General features: G+C 38.3%; 1 protein-coding gene across 1 annotated transcript in view; it reads left to right on the top strand.

Annotated features, from left to right (window-relative positions):
- The first annotated feature begins 887 nt into the window (after nt 1–887).
- Nucleotides 888–20,742, top strand: part of VKORC1L1 (vitamin K epoxide reductase complex subunit 1L1) — a 65,631-nt gene continuing 45,776 nt past the window's right edge. The window contains exon 1 of the mRNA XM_045786113.2: nt 888–1,243. Coding sequence (XP_045642069.2) covers nt 888–1,243 — 356 coding nt within the window. The remainder of the gene's footprint in view (nt 1,244–20,742) is intronic.

Below are 20,742 nucleotides of genomic sequence, written 5' to 3'. Positions count from 1 at the left end.
GACAGTGACAATCCCACATACGTGTTTTCTTTTTAATTGTGACCACCGGGAAGCTCAGAGCCAAATTTATGGTTCAATTTTAATAATTATGCAAGACCCTGTGACCTGCTTATCTGTGTTCTTACTCTTGGTGTTTCCTTTTATTCTGACTTGTCTTTTTCTTTGTCTTGGTTTTTCAGTTAATTTTTACATTTTTCTATATTACTATATTTCTATATTTTCTATATTCTATCAATTATGTTAAGCCATCTCAAGTTCACCTTACAGAGAAGCAAGGCATTCATAAATATTTTGTTTTTTTCATAAATAATTTAAAATGTTTTTATAAGTTTGCACCTGTTGAACACGGAGCTGCTTGGAGGTTGTGGTGGGGAGTATCAGGTAATGGAAGTGTGGTAAGGAATATCAGGTAATGGAAGTATGGCTCTGGAGCTCTGGGCATTGGCCAGGGTTAATTCGGATTGGGTCAAAAAATATCAAATGATAATGACAAAAAAAGAAAATACGATGGCCATTGATCACCACCCCCCGGGGGAGGGGCCGAGGGCTTACTCAGTCACACAGGGTGGTATCTTTGAAATTTATTATTCATTGCACCCAGTCCCCTAAGGCCCTCAGGCACCGCCCCTCCCCACCCATCCCCTCCCCTTGCCTCCCAGAGCCCCGCCCCTCTTTTCCTATGGCCACGCCCCTCCCCTCGGTCCCGCCCGTTGCGCGCGCCGCGCCGCCTCTGTCTCCGCCTGCCGGCCCGGCCTCCCGACGGTTGCGCGCTCCGCCCCCTCCCTCCGCGCCCGCGCGCGCCTTACCCGCCCCGCCGGGTTCTCTCCTTTCGGGGCGGTTGGGCCGCGCGCCTGTGGGGGCGGGGCCCAGAGGAGGCGGTAGAACCAATGGGGCGCGGCGGCGGCGGCGGCGGTGGCGGCGGTGGCGGAGGCGGTGGCGGTAGCGGCGGCGGCTGGGTCGGGCCCCGACGGGCGGCGGCGGCTGAGGTGGAGGCGGAGGGAGGCGGCGGCGGCGGCGGCGAAGGAGGCGGCGGCGGCGGAGGGGGGAAGATGGCGGCGCCCGTCCTGCTGAGAGTGTCGGTGCCGCGGTGGGAGCGGGTGGCCCGGTATGCAGTGTGCGCCGCCGGGATCCTGCTCTCCATCTACGCCTACCACGTGGAGCGGGAGAAGGAGCGGGACCCCGAGCACCGGGCCCTCTGCGACCTGGGGCCCTGGGTGAAGTGCTCCGCCGCCCTTGCCTCCAGGTAGCCCGGCTGGGGGGAGCGGGCCGGGAGCGGCCGAGCTGGGTGAGGGCGGAGGCTGGGGGTGGGGAGCGCGCGGCGGGAGCTCGGGCCTGGGGGGCGGCGGGGACCGGGCCGCGGAGGGACCGACGGCGCTGCGAGCCTGGCCAGGGCTGGAGGCGGCGGCCGGGGGCTCCGGCCCGAGGGGCGGCCCGAGTCCAGGCCGCCGGGGTGGAGGTGGCGGGGCCGCGAGACCGGCGTGGAGGGATGAGGTGGCAGAGTGCAGCCGGGAGGCCAGAGCAGACCGGGAGCAGTTGGGCAGGCTGGGGCCGGGCTGGGAGGGAGCGAGAGGGGTTCGCCGAGGGTGGGTCCCGGCCGGCTTGACAGATTTCTTGGTTCTCGCCGGTGGAGGCGGGTCGGGAGTGTGGGACCCTGCCCCAGGGAGCCGTGAGGTCACTGTCCACCCCTCGTCCGGGCTCGCTGCAGCCGGAGGCTGTGCGGCCGGCGTGGACTCGGGGGGTTGCATTTCCCACTGTCTTCCCGGTGCTAGGACAGGTGTTTCTGTGGTCAGGCCTCTTTGTGCTCTGTAGCGCTAATGAGAATTTGCAGACTTCTTGAGACGGTGACATTCGCAGGCAAACACGAATTTGACCCTACTCTGGAAGAAGATACCGGCACTTAACATATCTGATTTCTTGGATTCCCCCTCGTATATTTCAGTGTGCGGGAGAGGGGGAATTGGCCACACTTTGGGTCTAGTTTAAGCTTCATTTGCCTAAAATAAGAGTATGTCAAGTGTAGTGATAATGTTTGGGGCCATTAGGCTGACTTTTAAACGTTGTTGATTAGTATAATGGGATACTCAGAGAAGATTAAAAATACACGCCTTGCCTAAGTGGAGGGATTGGTTTGTTTTACTGATAACTTTAGGTTTTTAAAAATGCTGTAGTGATTTATCTGTTACATTCTATTTGCTGCACTAGTTTTTCCTAGACAAGTTACTTTAGAAAAAAAAAGGAGGAATTTACAATTAAAGTGACTGCCTTTTTAAAAAAAATTATTGAGGGTTCATTGAAAGTAGCAAAAGTGAAAGAAATGACTTCAAAATTGATAGGTTACAAATTTTATAGACATACTATGCTTAATATTTTACATTTCTTAACAGTAGTTATATTTGAGCAGTTTCTTTCCCTCTTGTTGATCTGTAAATTACTAGGTAGATGGTAATGTATATAGCTCATTAGTTTATTTTGACCTACATATTGGTGATTACATGAACAGGCAACCATTGGAGTTTGTCTTGTTACTATTTACAAACTTCAGGCGGCCAGTCTTTTCCACTTAGCTCTATCTCATTTGCCCTTAAACCAAAATCCTGTTGCTTTAGTGGGAAAATAGTCATCATTATTGCTACATTAAACACAATATGTTTAAAATGTAGATATTAGTTAACAGTTCAAATATATCAGTGTTACAAAAAGCTCACATTTTTGGTTAGGTATTTTGAACCAAGTCAATAGACTTAATAGATTCAGCATCCCTTTGAGAACCACAGAGTGTATTTTATGCAAACATTTTAATGTTTATTTCACTTCCATTGGAAGGACTTTTATACTTAAAAGTACCTGGTACCCAAAGTTAGTTGAATAAATACGTAAGACTATCCAGCAGTATATTTCAAGTAATTTTTTAAAAAAGGAAATGAAAATAACTTTTGATACAAGATTAGCATGGCATTTAGGCAGAATTATTACCAGTTTTAGATTTGCAAACGTTGTAATCTATAATAAATTTAACTGGACCTTTTAACTCGTGGGTGTGTAAAGAGTGCTTTATGTTATCCAAACTGTATGGTTATATTTTTAAAATTGACTTGCCTTTAAAAAGGAGTGCTTTTGAGCCATGTAATTAGTATAGACTGTAAGTATTTTCAGTTACATATCCTATAAGATCCAGGTTTTTGTGCTCTTTTTAAAAATTTTAATAAAGTACCATAAAATAATATAAATAACATCAAGTAGAATATTAAAAGTATACATAAGTATACTAAGTATATGTAAGTATGTAAGACTAAAAATAACTAGATCTCTTTATAGAGATCTTTTAAATGTGAATTTAATATGTTGTGACTAGAACTAATGTTTAATTGTGTAGCTGTGTACATAAAATATTTTAAAATCGATGCTCGCTAAGGAGGATTGGTAAGAAATAAGACATGGCTAAGAAAAAGAGTAAATAGCTTATTTGCTATAAACACAACAAAATTATTTTCAAGAAATTTATTCAGTTTGATCAGCCTGTTTGTAAACTACTTGCAAAGCTACATTCATGTGTATACCACATATATGTCTGTGTGTGTGCGTGTGTGTATATGAATATATTTAATGGAGGTACAGAAATTTGAAAATTAAAGTGGCTTGAGTCTGATTTATAGACCAGTTTTTTTTTTTTTAAGTAGGTAGAATAAACATTGTTTAAAGTTTTATTTTGTCAGAGTGGCTTTAAATAAAATCAGATTATTGGAGACCTCAAGTAATTTTTTTTTATTTGACTTAAGTATTGATTGCTACTTAGCAGAAGTATTAAAAAATGTGACTATCTTAGGAAAAGAAAGTCTGAGCCCAGGTTAGAGTGAGTAGAATTGCAAATAAAGATGAGAGAAGTTACCCAATGAAAAGAATCCTTAGGAAAGTCCTCTACCAGAATCCAGTGTTAACTCACGTGACTTTGGATTGCTAAAACTCACTTTATTCTCATTTCTCAATCCTTAAGTGTCTTAATCCAAATAGAATAGAGATTAATGAGAGAATCTTGAGGGGTGTGTGTGTGTGTGTGTGTGTGTGTAAAGTCCTCTAGTATTTTGGGAAGCATCATTGTCTAAGGGAGTAGTTCCCAGACTTTGAATTTCTTTTCTTTTTTTAAAGATTTTATTTTTAAGTAATCTCTGTACCCAGTGTGGGTCTTGAACCCACAATCCTGAGATCAAGAGTTGCATGCTCCACTGACTGAGCCAACCAGCTGCCCCCAGACTTTGGATTAATGATCCCCACCCCCCCAAATTGGGAGGGTGCAGTGGAGTTGCCAGGTTTTGTTTTGTTTTGCCAGGTATAGCCAATAAAAACAGCAACAGTAACCCACATCACTAGCTTCTTTCACCATCATTTCACTTATAAAAAGGATATTTTAACTCAAATAATTTGAGAGGACAGAATTTCAGAATAAAAGACTTTAAATTGAATCATTTAGCTTTATTAAAAGGCTTTCTTCTCATTTTTCCTCATTTTTATATTAATCAGTAAATAGTCTGTTGCAAACCTACACCAGCCTCCCAGCCAACATTAAGTAACCCCTGTCTGGTGCAGAGCTCAGATCCAAAGATTCTGGGTGGGCCCTTCGCTCTGCTGCTTGTTAGACTCTGGTCTCAAGCTAGTCACTTCAGTTATCTTCATGGAGCTTCAGTGCTTCTTGTTAAATGAGGCTAGTCATTCTTCTTTGCCAGAGGAATGGTGGAATTAATGATGATAAAAGGAATAAATACCTGGATGATACCTGGAATAAATTATATACTCAATTATAACTGTTATCATTGATTGGAGGTATTTGCAGTACCTGATAATAAATGCCTTTAAGTAGTGTATGTTTTTTGTTTTAGGTATAGTCATTTATGTATTTTAGATGTAAATTGGTTTAGTTTACTTTATTGCTCACTCCAAGCCATAGTGTAAAGACTTCAAGTACATTTAAAACAATTTCAGAAGTGTGGCAAGAGAAACAGTATAATGTGCAGAATATTCTTTATAGGTATTTTCTGCAAGTTACATTAGACCCCCCTTCTAAAAAGAGTTTTTATGTTAAGGATGGTACGAGTGATCTTTAAAGATTAATAGGCTTGACAATTCTATACTTTTAAAAACTGTAAAATAGTATTTGAAAACCATCAATTCCTCAAAAAATTGCCTTCTTTTGCAAAATATTCAACTAGTACCTCTCTTACATCTTAAAAAAAGTAGTAGTGCCATCTACTTACTACCCCTTTCGTTAAGATCTTACTTCTTTTTTTCTTTTCTTTTTAAGTAAGCTCTACTGCTCAGCATGGGGCTTGAACTCATGACCCCAAGATCAAGAGTCACATGCTCTACTGACTGAGCCATCCGGGCACCTTGAGATCTTACATTTTTAGAACAGAACCTAGAAATCTTTGCTTCTCCTTGCTTTGTTCACCTAGATTCAGAGGTTCAACAACTTGCCCAAGGTAACACAGTTAATGGCAGACTGGGACTAGAAACCTGGCTTGTAGAGTACTTGTTTAAGGACCGCACTCCTACATTTTTTTCAGTTAAATTATTGTATAGAAGAATTTGCTGTTTCACATTTCAAGATACTAAAGAGTACATGGTAAATAATCTTTTTCATACCCCTTCACCCAGACATGCAGTTCTCCCTCTCCATAAGCAGCTGTGAAACTTTCCAGAGCCATTTTATCTATATAAGCATAAATATGACCATATTATTCTTCCCATTTTTAAACACAAAATTATCATATTATATATTCTGATCTATACCCTACTTTTTGCTAGCATTCTTTCCATCACCACTTATTTTTAAGTGCTTATATTTGTATTTGGCGCAATGTTAACAGCTAGTGTGTAAAAGAAAATTTGTTCTGGGAGTTTTGACTAATAAAATATTGGTTCTTCTGTTACTATTGTTTCTTGATATGGAAATTTCAGAGGCAGTATGAACTTAGAGGATAAGAGGAAAGATACCACAAAGTAACTGGACTGCTGTGGTGTTAGAGATAACTGTTAATACTTAAGATAATGCTTACTGGGTGCAAAGTAGTGTTCTAATGGTTACTTCTCTTAACAGTCCTGTGAGGTGCTTTTATCACCATTTTACAGATGAGAAAACTGAGGCATACAGAATGTAAATGAAACTTGATTTAGATAATACAGTGGCAGAGACCTGATTATAACCCAAGCAATCTGTCTCAAGAGTCCAAATTCTTTACTATTACTTTGAATTCCATTTAGATCTAATATTGGTTGAGTGATGCCCATATCAGCCAACTCTTTAAAAACTATGCAAACATTGGTGCCATTTTTTTTAACATCTCTATGCCAAAAATGCCTAGAGTTTGCATTATAGCTTTTATTGCTTAGAGCAATTTGGGGGGGGGGGGGAGCAAGGACGCTACTATGAAGGCACAGTATTCAAGAAGTAAGTTTCTGGAGTGTTTGCCTTCTGAGCCTAAACTTGTGAAGATAAGGCATTTGTCACACCTAGTTAGTGAACAGGTATGCAGTGGGGTGAGCTATCAGGAAGACTTAACAGAATTGCCAAGGGAAGGAAGATAAAGAGCATCTAGGCACCTGGGGTAGGGAGGGGAAAAAGTTAGTTTGAATTTGTGCTAGGGTGGGGAAGCTCTTTCTGACAGAGGTGTTGAGTCATGAATCTACTGTTCAAAGAATCAGGAGAATTGGGCCTGGGGTGTGGTGCTGGCTAAGTCACCACACAGAAGTAGGAATTAAGAGGGATTCATTTCCTTGATTTGGAAGACTCTGGGAACAGCATGAGGAAAGGCAGAGGACGGTGGCATTTGGGGGGAATAGCAAGTGGCCATATTTGAATGTAACACAGACCCACCTGGGCTGGGAAAGGACTGGAATCTGGAGCTTGTCCAGAAAAATGCAAAACCAGGCATTCTTGTAAACCACGTGTTCTTGTAAACATGGACAAGACTTACAAGCACGGAGCCTTGGGTTTCTCTTCTATATAGTATTTGTACTCAATTGCACTAGACTGGGATTAGATTATCAGTTTTCAAAATTTGTTCCCCCAACTCCTAGTTGTGTGGCAGTGCAGCAGGGATTTCGTAAGCATTTGATTCACATTTTAACATGTTAAACTTCAAAACGTTTATAAACATTTATATATACTCAAATGCATAACATGCTAAATTTTAACACAGTAGAGACCACTGATTTATACTGCCAGGTTATCTCAAAGGAGTTACACCAGGTGCAAAAAGGGCCAGTCTTAAAAGTTTACATACTATATGATTGCATTTCTAATAGCATTTTTGAAATAACAAAATTATAGCGATGTAGAACAAATTAATAGTTGCCCAGGGAGTTCAGAATGGGGGTGGTTTGGTTAAGGAAGGTAGCATGAAGGAGCCTTGCGGGGAAAGAACAGTCTGTATTTCGTTGTGGCTACAGGAAGCTACAAATGTGATAAAATTACATGGAAACACACATGTAAAACTGGTGAAATCTCGGTAAACTCTAGATTGTACCAAGGTTGGTTTCCTGGTTGTGGTGGTGTACTATAGTTATACAAGATGTTACCTTTGAGGGGGTCTGGCGAAGTGTGCCAGGGACCATCCTGTGCATTTTTTGCAAATTCCTGTGATTCATAGTTATTCAAAGATAAAAAGTAAAAAAGAAAAAAAGGGGAAAAAATCAATGTATTTAGAATATTTGAGGGAAAATAAGCAAAAGGAAAAAAATAAAATTACCCATAATGCCAGCACTCAGGATAAAAATCCTTATAATAAGGTTTTGTGCTTTCTTTGTGTTTATACTCGAATTTTTAATTCTAGCGATTAGGATTGTAGCTTTATATTGGTATTTTAAAAATTCGGGCCAGTGCTTGTTTGCTCATGTAAAATTATATCAGCAAATTCACTACTATAGAACTCTCATTGTATTATGCTGTAACATGTGACTGCCTTATGCATAATGTACTGATGGCATGATTATTACGTATTTTAAGATCTATTATTAGAGATTTAACTTAGACATGTTCTTCTGCTTAGACTTTTGGACAGGTATAATAAAATCCTTAGCATTAATGTACTATTTAAAAAAAAACAAAACTCATCATTTGCATCTGCTGATCTCTTTGGATCAGGTTTTTCTTGATACTGCTCAATCAAAACAGAACAAGTCTGACTGCCCCAATCATCTATAGTTTATAAAGTTTGTGTTGATCAGAAGACCTTCATTGTAAATGTCATAAAATTGAGCTTTTAAAATACACTGATAGAGTGAAATACTGCTTTAATCTGTTTTTCATTATAGATCCACATAAAATTTCATTTGGAAAAAAAATTTTTTTCTAAAAATTTTCTTTAAACCGTTGGATTGTAAGCCGTACTCTTTCTTTTGTTATTAGCATCTATAATTTAGGGGAATTTCAAGGATGCTGTTATCCCAGTGTGTGATTATTTATTTTTTTTTAAGATTTTATTTATTTATTCGACAGAGATAGAGACAGCCAGCGAGAGAGGGAACACAAGCAGGGGGAGTGGGAGAGGAAGAAGCAGGCTCATAGCAGAGGAGCCTGATGTGGGGCTCCATCCCAGAACTCCGGGATCACGCCCTGAGCTTTGCCCCCTCTCCCCCGCCCGTTGTGTGATCATTGACCTTTAAAAATAATCATTGTTTTTGAGGAGTAAAATAGTGGAAGATCCATGACAAAATAAGAATTAAAGTGGAGTATAATCAACTCCACTGTTTTTACAAGTTTGCTTTATTTCCACTTGTACATTGTGCTAATAGTTAAGATCACAGACAGTAGAGCAAAGGGTACCTGGATTGAAATCTTGGCTGTATAACTTGATCTCTTTTTTGTCTTAGTTTCCTCTTCATAAAATGAGGGTAAGAGTAGTCTCTAACTCAGGATTATCGTGAATATGAAGTACACCAATGCACCAGGGTCTATAAACAGTCTTAGCACAGCACCTGGGCACAAAAGTAAGCGCTCATAAGATGTAGCTGTTATTTTAAAACATGGTTGCAATCATACTGTATGTATTTTATATCTTTTTTTTTCATCATTTAACATGTCACAACTATTTTCTCTTGTTCTTAGAAATTCCACCAGTAATGTAAGAGAATGTCAGGAGTCCTGTACCCTTGTTGTTGTGTAGTCTCATTATTTAGACCTTTATGGATTTGTTTTATGAAAAATGTCATCTCATTGTTTTGATTTGCATTTCCCCCCAAGCATAAACAAGTTTTAGTGGTTTTTCACATTTTTATTAGTTGTTTTCATTTTTTCTCTTGAGTCTTGCCTGTATATATCTTAGAATTTTTTGTGTTGATTAGACAAATGTTTCATATATTTAAAGGATATAGATATTTTATCATTTGTTAATATTTTTGCAATTTTAGTTCTATTTTATTAATTTTTATAACACATAGGTTTTTTGAAAGTGTATGAAAAATTTAATTATTTTTCTTTGTAATTTTTCCCCATAGGTTTTGAGTTTACAAGGGCATGTCTCCTTCTGATATCAGATGAATGGTATTTATGATTTCTTTTAGTTTTGAAAAAAAATTCCTTAATCATGTAGAATGTAGCTTACAGGTTAGATGAATCTATAACCTAATTTTTGTATAGACATATGTTTAATGTTCACTTAAATTTCTTCTGGAGATTGCCTGTTTATACCTTTGCCCATTTATTTCTCTTCTAGGTTGTCTTTTTCTTCCTTATTGGTTAGTGGGAGTTCTTCAGGTATCACAGTAATTTTTTGTTATTATGTATTATACATATTTTCTCCTCGTTTCTCATTTGTCTTTTAATTTCATTAATGGTATCTTTATTCAGTAGAAGTTTAAACTTTTTTATGTGGTCCCATCTTTGACTTCTTGGTAGCTTTTTTTTTTTTTTCCCTTTAATCTTGGTTAGCAAAATCTCTAGCATCCCAAGATTTTTTTTTTTTTAAACTTTCATGTATTTTGTTTGAAATTTTTTCATATTTAGCTCCTTTGGTTTGAATGGAATTTTCTTTGGTGTGTGGTGTGAGGTAGGGATCAAACTTTTTTTTTTTTTTTCCCTAATTGGTGGGCTTTTGCCTAACTCCATGTATTGACTTGACCATATATGAAATGCCACAAGAATTTCCTTATATACATAGGGCCTCTTTCTGGATTCTCAATTCTGTTCCAGTGGTATGTTGTCTGTGTTTCCACTCATTTCCATTACTGTAGTCCCTCTCTCCCCTGTTTCTTTAAATAGTAAGTTTGATATCTGATAGGGCAAATATGCTCATTTTAAAACATTTCTTGGCTATTCTCATACATTTACTGTTCAGGTGAATTTTAGAATTTATTTTGATGAGTTCTAAAAAACAGTCCCAATGAGATTTTGGTTAAAATTGTACTGAAATTATAGGTGAACTTGGGAAAGAGTCAGCCTTTACTCAAAGCTTCCCATCAAGGAACGAACATATCTATTTATTCTGGAGTTGTTAATCTGTTATTATTTTAACCTAGATGCCCATTGTAGTTTTGTTTTGTATGTGATTAAAGTGGTGCTGGAAATTGAGAAATTTTATGATGGTATTCTGGACAGGGATCCCAGTAACAGAATTCTCTCCAGTCTACAGCCACTATTTTCAAGTCTATAGGGCCCCTGAAGAAGAAATTTGTATTAAATATTTGTACTTGCAAATTCTTAACTAGGACTTGGGCGCCAAACTCCCAAGATAAAAGACTGGAGTGAGCCCAGCTGGGTTCATGTGGAAATACTCCCCCCCCAATCCAGTTAAGCTTAAATTGTTTCAAACTAAAACAGGCGGTGAGTTGGACCCCTTTCATCTCCTCAGTTCTCAAACATGGCTAGATTTTTCCCATGTGATGTGAGCAAAACCTGCCCTATCTAACTCATTCCTGTCAGTGCTCAGGGCCATGTAACCAGAGTGCACATTTGCTTTGGCTGACTGCTGATCAGGCCTTGGCCACATGCCCTAGGCCTTTTCTGCCCAAGTAGTAGGTTTGTCCCTGGCTCTCACTTAGAGAAGAGAAAGCCCTCTTGAGGACTTCTCATACCACTTCAGTCACATGGAAGAAGCAGAAAAGTGAACCTGTACTTTGTGCTGACCTTTTAATGGTGATTCTATCCTGTAACACACAGACCCAATCAGTGCTTTCAAATCTGTCCTCTTCCTTCCTGAGAGTCGGGGAGAAAGAACAGTGAGAGGGGCCTTAGTTCCTCACTTCTAAAGATAACACAAAAACTTTCAGCCATTCTCAGAAGCATTGGTTTTTCTTTTGGGTTGTTGCTTGTCTCAAATCAACCAGAAAGAGGTGGAGTAAAAACTGGCTTGCAAAGTATTGCACATACCCATATCCTTTCTTAACTATGCATCAACCTGTGGTGGGTGACCTTTCTCAGGAGACGTTCTCTTCCCTTGCTTAATGGTTCATGACATGTTCTTGATTTTCCTCCTCCCACTTGGTTCCTTCTCATTTTTCTTTACTGGCTTCTCTTCCTGTACCTGCCCATTAAATGTTGACATACCAGGCATCAGCCCTACACCCTCTTGTCAGTCTTCTTTCCCTAAACAGTCACATCTCTGTCCATGGCTTCACTCACAGATGAACGTAAAATTTCTGTCTCTAGTTAGGAAATGTATGTTTTCAGCCTCAAAATTTCCATCTCCCCTTTGAACTCTGAAATCTGCCTATCTAATTGCCTGCTAGACATCTCAACTTGGATGTCTCCAAAGTATGTAAACTTAACATGTCCAAGATTTAATTAATGTTCTTCCCCTGAAAATGCTGTTTCTGATCCCAGTGAAAGACATCACCACCCAAGCCGTTGTGCAAGTCAGAAACCCGGGAGTTGTCTTTCGTTGCTTCTCCACTCCCCTCCCCCCCCCCCCCCAAATCCAATCAGTCACCAGGTCCAGTTGCTTTTTTTTTAAACCTTTTTTGTTCTGATTTGTAACATAGATATGGAAGAGTCATTGAACTGTGCATCTTTTTTGATGTAGTAATCACAAAGCATAACCCTTGTAACCAACATTCAGGTCATTAAATAGACTATTGCCAGCACTTTAGAAAGCCTTCCTTTAACTCCCTCTTTATAAAATATATTCTTCCTCCTTCTCAAGATTAACTAACTTCTGTCCTCACTTTTATGGTAATCACTTTCTAACTTTTCTACCTAAGGTTGTATTTAAACTTGGTAGTTTAGTTTTCCCTGCTTTTTGAACTTATGAACAGAACCATTTAGTCTGTATTCTTTATTCCGGCTGCTTCCATTCAACATTATCTTTTGAGATTCATCCATGTTCTATGGAGCTATAGTTTGTTTCATTGCTGAGTATTCTGTTATACAAATATTTCACAGTTAACTTATTCACTCTTTTTTTGAATGGACATTTAAATTGTCTTCACTTTGCGGTAATCATGAATAATGCTGCTATGAACATTTTTGTGTATTTCAATTTTAATATATATATTTTTAAAGATTTTATTTATTTGAGAGAGAGTGAGAGAGAGAGCATGAGTGGGGGGAGAAGGAGAAGCAGGCTCCCCACTGAGCCTGGAGCCTGACGTGGGGCTTGATCCCAGGACCCTGGGATCATGACCTGAGCTGAAGGCAGACACTTAACCGACTGAGTCACCCAGATGCCCCTGTGTATTTTCAATTTTAGTTGGTAATGGCAGACTGTTTTCCAAAGTGATTGCGATAATTTCAGTTCCTACAAACAGTGTATGAGATTTCCTGTTACTCCACCTGTTTGCCAAGCCTTGGAATTGTCAATCTGTTAAATTTTATTAACCATTCTGGTATATATGTAGGGGATTTTTGTGGATAGTTGAGGTGTATTTCATATATAATGCAAAAATTAAATGTACAGCTTGAAAATTTTATCACATAATGCATGTGCCACTACTCAGATGAGCATTCCCATCACCCCAGAAAGTTCTCTCGTGCTCGTATTCTGTCAGAAGTTGTTATTCTGACAATCCTGTTTTGACTTCTATCACTATAAATTTGCTTTGCCTATGTAGATGGACTCATAACAGTGTGCACTCTCTTGTGTCTGGCTTCTTTTGCCCAGCATACTAATGTTTTTTGCAGTTCATCCAAGTTGTTGGTTTTATTAGTTATTCGTTTTTATCGCTTAGTGCCATTGTATGGTTTTACACACATGCGCACACACACACATACTCATTTCTCTGGGGTATATATTGAAGAGTGGATTTTTGGGTCATAGGGTAGGTGTTTAATTTTATTAGAAACCATAGAACAGTTTCCCAAAGTGGTTGTTCTATTTAACTTTCCTATTTGGTTTTAATTTTCATTTCCCTGATTACTAATGGGGTTGAGCAGCCTTTTATATGTTTATTGGCCATGTGGATTATCTTCTCTTTGAAAGACTCATTAAAGTCTCCTTGAAATCTTTTGCCCATTTTTCTGCCTGGTGTTCATCTTTGTCTTACTCATTTTAAGATATTTTAAGATAGATTTGCATATGTGTATATATGTATAAGATATGTATATACATCTGTATATTTTCAGATAATCTGTATTGCACATATCGTCTTCCACTTCGTGGCTTGCCTTGCCTTTTCATTTTCTTAAAGGTGTGTTTTGATGAACAGAAATTATTAATTTTAACATAGTTAACCTTTATCATCAGAGCTCTTTGTATCCGGGTGTTGAAGGTACTCTGCGTGAAAATATTTTCTGTTTTGCCTTTCACATTTAGATCAGCAGCCTAAGTGGAATTTTTTTTTAATGGTCTGAGTTGGGTTCAATTTAATTTTTTTCCTGTATGACTGTCCAGTTATTGTGGCACCAATTTAAGATCATTCTCCCTTGCTCTGTAGAGTTATTTTTTCATAAATCAGCTGATTGTGTACAAATTTGTCTGGGCTCTTCTATTCTTTTATTTGCCCTTGTGCCAGGGTGCCACTATCTTAACTACTCTATTTCAGCAGTTCTCCTGGGACCAGGTGGGTCCAGACCTTTTCAGAGGGTCTTTTTTTTTTTTTTTTTAAGATTTTATTTATTTATTTGACAGAGAGAGAGACAGCCAGCGAGAGAAGGAAACACAAGCAGGGGGAGTGGGAGAGGAAGAAGCAGGCTCCCAGCAGAGGAGCCTGATGCAGGGCTCGATCCCAGAATGCCGGGATCACGCCCTGAGCCGAAGGCAGATGCTTAATGACTGAGCCACCCAGGTGCCCCTTTTCAGAGGGTTTTGAGGTCAAAACTATTTTCATAGTAATAGTAAGATGTTATTTGCCTTATTTACTCTCATTCCCTCACAGTTGTACGGTAGGTGCTCTAGAGGCTGCATGACATCTGGTATTGAAACAGATTGAATACAAATGCAGGTATGAGAATCCAACTGTCTCCTGGTAAGCCAGATATTAAGGAGATTTACAAAAATGTAAAACACTGCCTTTCTTTTCACTAAATGTTTATGTTTTGGAGAACATTATTTTTCATAAAGAATTTATTTCTGTTAATATATAATCAGTTTCTTGTTTTTATTATTTTTTTCAAATTTTTATTTAAACTCTAGTTAACACAATGTTATTTTTAAGTGAACATGTATTTCACAATATATTTTAATTTCAAATATGATAAATATAATGGATAAAATCACATAAGCTAAAGCTCTTTAGAGTCTCAAGTTTGAGAATTACTGCATAGTTTTATAAATCCTGATAACCAGTAGATAATAAGTCTTCTTATTTTTGGCCCCTTGGACATTCATATGCATTTTAGAATCAGCTTGTAAGGTTCCACAGGAATGCTTGTTAGGATTTTGATTGGAATGGGTATTGAGTTAAGTTTAGGGAGAGGTTTTGCACATCTTCCTAACAGAATTTTTTAAAGAAAAAAAAGTCTACATAGAAATACATTAAAAAAAATTTAACAAGAAAACAAAGGATATCTCTGAAAAACATGAAACTTTAACAAGGGACATAAAGGAATTGAATAAATGCTGAAACATAACTTGTTCTTGGATAGGATAACTCTCACATTGGAAAGATGTCAGTATCCCCTCTAAATTGTCGTATTGCATATTGCTAGATACATTTTTGCATTTTGTCATTTCTAAAATTGAGATGTGCCTTAAAATTGAGGATACCTTACAGGGGCGCCTGGGTGGCTTGGTTATTTAAACATCTGGCTCTTGATTTTGGCTCAGGTCATGATCTCATGGTCTCGGGATGGAGTCCTGACGACTCTGCACTCAGTAGGGAGTCTGCTTGGGATTCTCTCTGCCCCTTGTCTGGTGTGTGCGTGCGCGTGTGTGCGCATGTGTGCGCACGCTCTCTCTCTCTCTCTCTCAAATCAGTAAATAAATCTTTAAAACAAAACAACAAAAAAATTGAAGCTACCCTTCCAGTCACTTCTGGCCATGTAGTAGTGGTGAAGAAGTTTTATTTATGAACATCTTAACAAATTTATTGTATTTATCTTATTTTCCTTTGTAAGCACAAGTCGTATGTGATATAAAGACAGAACGGTATGTAGGTCTAAAAGAGCTATTTTAATAGACCCAAAAGAAAACTCCTCAATCTCAAGGCAGCATTCTGTCAGTGTGGCAACGTCCTTTTTTTTTTAGTGCTACGTAAAATTATACATCTTACATTGAAGGTATTTGGAGTTGATAAAACATAATTTGTAAATTCAGTGTAATCCCAGTTAGTATTTCCACAGGCTTTTCAAACCATGATTCTAAAGGTTATATGAAAGAACAAAAGCAGAATTTTTCATAAAAAATATGAAAATCAATATTCATGAAGGGGGGTTACTGCTGTTAAAGTCAGTGTTAAAGCTAAAGTAGTTAAGAGCAGACAGGTGATCCCTAGAACAGAGTTGAGAGTAGTGACATAACCTCATTTGTAGAAATACTATAGGTAGTAAAGATGAAAACAGTGAATTCTTCAATAAGTAGTATTGAGTCAACTGAGTTAGCCATTTGAGAAAAAAAGAAAGCTAGCTTGTCATCTAACACACACACAAAAGAAAACCTTTAATGAGATACAATTCACAGATAGGAAAGTACACGTTTTAAGGGACCAATAATCCATTTTTATGTAAGTAAACACACAAAGTCTATCACCTAGGTCAAGATACAGACTATCTCTGGCGTGCCCCAAATTTCCTTTATACGCCTCCCAGTCAGCACCACCCCGCTCACTGGTAGCCCCTTTTCTGACTTCTATCCATAGATTAGTTTGGCCTGTTTTTGATCTTCAAATAAATCAAATCATATAGTAAGTCTTCTTTTGTGTCTAGCTTCTTTTGCTTAACATTATGTCTATGAGATTTATTTATGTTGCATGTAGCAATTCTTTTTTTATTGTTGTATAGTATTGTGTTAATATGCCACACTTTATTCTACTGTTAGAAATTTTGGTTGTTTACATTTTCTTTTCTTTCTTTTTTTTTTTTTTTTTGGCTAAAATGAATAAAACCGCTTAGAACATTCTTGTATGTGTTTGATGGGTGTTAAGTACTTATTTGTTATTGGAATTGAGTGAAACTGCTGGGTCCTAGGAGATAGAGGTAGGTATATATAGATATGTTTAATTTTAGTGTGTGTATATATATATATATATATACACACACATATATTTTTTTAAAGATTTTATTTATTTATTCGACAAGATAGAGACAGCCAGCAAGAGAGGGAACACAAGCAGGGGGAGTGGGAGAGGAAGAAGCAGGCTCATAGCGGAGGAGCCTGATGTGGGGCTCGATCCCATAACGCCGGGATCACGCCCTGAGCCGAAGGCAGACGCTTAACCACTGTGCCACCCAGGTGCCCCTAATTTTAGTATATATTGCCAAACAGTTTTCCAGAGTAAGTGTACCGGGTTACATTCCTACCAGCAACATATGAGAATTCCAACTGCTCTAAGTTTTACAAAATCCCAGAAGCCATAAAGAAATTAGATGAATTTGCATAAAGACAGACAAAACCTATGCATGGCAAAAACTAGCATAAACAAAGTTGGAACTCCAAAGATAAACTGGGAAAAAACATTTGCCATGCATCATGTTCAAGGACCTAATTTCCTTCAAAAACAAACAAAAACAGGAATCCTTTTAAGTAAATACAGGAAAGACCAACAACTCTCAATAGATAAGTGGGCACAGGACATTAAAAGACAGTTGAAAATAAACACAAATAGTTCTTAAACAGGACCTTTCAGTCATAATAAGAGAAGAGCAAATTGAAACTAGCGTTTTTAACAGATTGTCAAAGATAAAAAAATTTGATTACCTTGGCTAAAATGTAGAGAAACAGTGACTTCCTTTAGGGTTCTAAACTCTGGAGAGCAGTTTGATAATATCCATTAAAATTAAGAATATATGTACCTCAAGAGTAGTAAGGATAAATAGTGTGTTTACACAATAGACTATTACAGAGAACAAGAATGAATGAATTAGAATTTATATACAAAAGAAATAAAATCTTTAAGAAGCAGGGAGGGTGCCTGGGTGGCTCAGTTGGTTAAGTGTCCAACTCTTGGTTTCAGCTCAGGCCATGATCTTAGGGTCATGAGATTGAGCCCCGCGTCAGGCTCCATGCTGAGCATGGCGCTTGCTTGAGATTCTCCCTCTCTCTGCGCCCCACCAAATAAATAAATAAATAAATAAATAAATAAATAAATAAATAAATAAAAATCTTAAAAAAGAATTTACACACAAAAATAGATGGATTCTTACAACTGTGATGGTGAGTGAAAGATCCGGCACAAAAATACAAAGTTCGAAAACACACAAAATTATTCCATTGTGTTAGAAGTCAGGATAGTGTTACCTCACTGAAAAGGACCACAAAATGAGTTTTTGGGGGTTTCTGATGTTCTATATCTTAATGTGGGTCCTGGTTACGCAGTTGTATTTACAATTGGGAAAATTCATTAAGTTATAAACAGGATTTGTGTACTTTTCTGAATATATGCTATAATTCAGTAACAAATTTTAAATAAAAATAGTGTGTATACGCACAGTCATAAGGAATGCACATACCCTTTGTTTAGCAGTCCTTTCCTATGCTTGTAAACACACACAGACATATACACACACACTCTTATATGTGGGGGTAAATAGTATGAAGACATTAATTTCTGTGCTTGTAATAACAAAAGTTTGGACAAAACCTAATTACCTGTCAGTGGGAAACTGGTAAAATAACTGGTATTGTTATATAGTGAATTATTAGCAGCTCTTAAAAGGAGAAAGGGAGTTCTTTGTGAACTAATTTTGAAACATCTCTTAAGATATTTTTTTAATGTTTTTTTTATTATATTATGTTAGTCACCATACAGTACATCCCTGGTTTCTGATGTAAAGGTCGATGATTCATTAGTTGCGTATAACACCCAGTGCACCATGCAATACGTGCCCTCCTTACTATCCATCACCAGTCTATCCCATTCCCCCACCCCCCTCCCTCTTAAGATATTTTAAATAAAAAGGCCAAGCAAGATGCATGAATGATACATGTGGTATGCTAATACAGTTGACCTTGAACAACATGGAGGTTAGGGACACTGACTACCTGTGTAGTCCAATCTGCATTTTTTTAAATTGAAGTATAGTTGACATGCAGTGTTATATTTCGGTTGTACAACATTATGAATCCGTAATCTGTCACCGTATAACATTACTGCAATATTATTGACTATATTCCTTGTGCTATAATTTTCATCCCGTTGACTTACTTTATAACTGGAAGTTTGTACCTCTTAATTCCCTTCACCTGTTTCACCCATCCCCTGACCTCCCTCCCCTCTGGCAACCACAAGTTTGTTCTCAGTATTTGTGAGAATTTTTCTGTTTTTGTTTGTTCATTTGTTTTGTTTTTTAGATTCTACATATAAATGAAATCATGTGGTATTTGTCTTTTTCTGACTGATTTCACCTGGCATGATACCCTCTAGGTCCATCCATGTTGTCACTAGAGGCAAGATTTCATTCTTTTTTATGGCCAAGTCATACTCCAGTGTGTATGTATACCACAGCTTTTTTATCCACCCATCCATCGATGGGCAACTTAAGTTGCTTCCACTTCTTGGCAATTGTAAATAATACTACAGTAAATGGGGGTGCACATATCTTTTCAAATTAGTGTTTTCATTTGGATAAATACCTAGCAGTGGGAATGGAATTAGTGGGTTATACAGTATTTATAGTCTTTTGAGGAAGTCCATATTATTTTCCATAGTGGCTGCACCAGTTTATGTTCCCACCATCAGTGCACGAGGGTTCCCTTTTCTCCACATCCTTGCCAGCACTTGTTATTCCTTGTCTTTTTCATACTAGCCATTCTGACTAATATCAGGTCATTGTGGTTTTGATTTGCATTTCCCTGTGTGTAACTTTCGACTCCCCCAAAACTTAGCTGCTAATAGCCTACGTTGACTGGAAGCCTTACTGATAACATAAAGTCATTTAACACATATTTTGTATATTATATGTGCTCTATACTGTATTCTTAGAATAAAGTAAGCTAGAGAAAAGCAGATGTTAAAAAGGAAGAGAAAATACACTTACAGTACTCTATTTGTCAAAAAAAATTTGCGTGTAACTAGACCCGCGTTCAAACCTGTGTTGTTCAAAGATCAACTGTATCTGTGCGGGTATATTTTTTAAGTCATTTACATAAAAAATATATAAGTAGAATGTTTTGGAAAGATAGAAAAATATATTAAGGGGTGCCTGGGTGGCTCAGTCCATTAAGCATCTGCCTTTGGCTCAGGTCATGATCCCACGGTCCTGGGATCAAGCCCCGAATTGAGCTCTCTGCTCAGCGGCGAGTCTGCTTCTCCCTCTGTGATCTCTCTCAAAAAAAAAAAAAAAAAAAAAGTGGAGTCATACAATATTCGTATGTATCATATGAATTTTTGTGAGTGGCTTATTTCACTTACCATAATGTCCTCAAGGCCCATCCATATTATATGTCATCTTTGAATTCTGTTCCTTGTTCATTTATTACTTATTTTTAAAAAGAGCATTAAAATAAAAAAAATTATGACCTTATTCAGAGCTAGTTAATTATACAGTAAAAAGTTGGTAGTGTGTATTATTCACATCAACCAACTGTTTAATGCCAGTTTTAGCAGCAAAACATCTTTATACCAAAGTGCCATTTGAAGCTTTATTTCACTACATGTTTCTCCTTATTTTCATATATAGGTGCCAGTCAGAATGGAGGGTCATTAAGTCCCCAGTCAGCTCAGTAGTTTTCCCCCTGGGCTTATTGTCCAACTTTGGCCCTCCTCAAAGTCTGCCTCTTTACCCCACGCACAGTCTGGTTCTATGCCAAGGGCATTGCTTCCTCTTTGCAGATTTCTTCTGTATCTCTGACCTGGGCGGGGGGAGGGGGCAAGGTTTTTCATTCTCTAGCTATTCAGTGCTGCTTTTTTTTTTTTTTAAGATTTTATCTATTTATTTGACAGAGAGAGAGCCAGCGAGAGAGGGAACACAAGCAGGGGGAGTGGGAAAGGAAGAAGCAGGCTGCCAGCAGAGGAGCCCAATGTGGGGCTCGATCCCAGGACTCTGGGATCACGCCCTGAGCTAAAGGCAGACGCCTAACGACTGAGCCACCCAGGTGCCCCTCAGTGCTGCTTGAGATCATTATTCTATAGCTTTCTGAAGTAATATTGTTTCCCACGAATTGAAACTCATTGTTTCCATTAGGATTGTTGACTGGATGTGGGGACAGAGGAATAAGTTGAAAT

Source organism: Ursus americanus, chromosome 2 (assembly GCF_024610735.1).
Source record: "Ursus americanus isolate L20-20 chromosome 2, mUrsAme1.1.p, whole genome shotgun sequence".
Taxonomy (NCBI): domain Eukaryota; kingdom Metazoa; phylum Chordata; class Mammalia; order Carnivora; family Ursidae; genus Ursus; species Ursus americanus.
The sequence above is the reverse complement of the archived record's forward strand: the minus strand, read 5'-3'. Positions and strand labels throughout refer to the sequence as shown.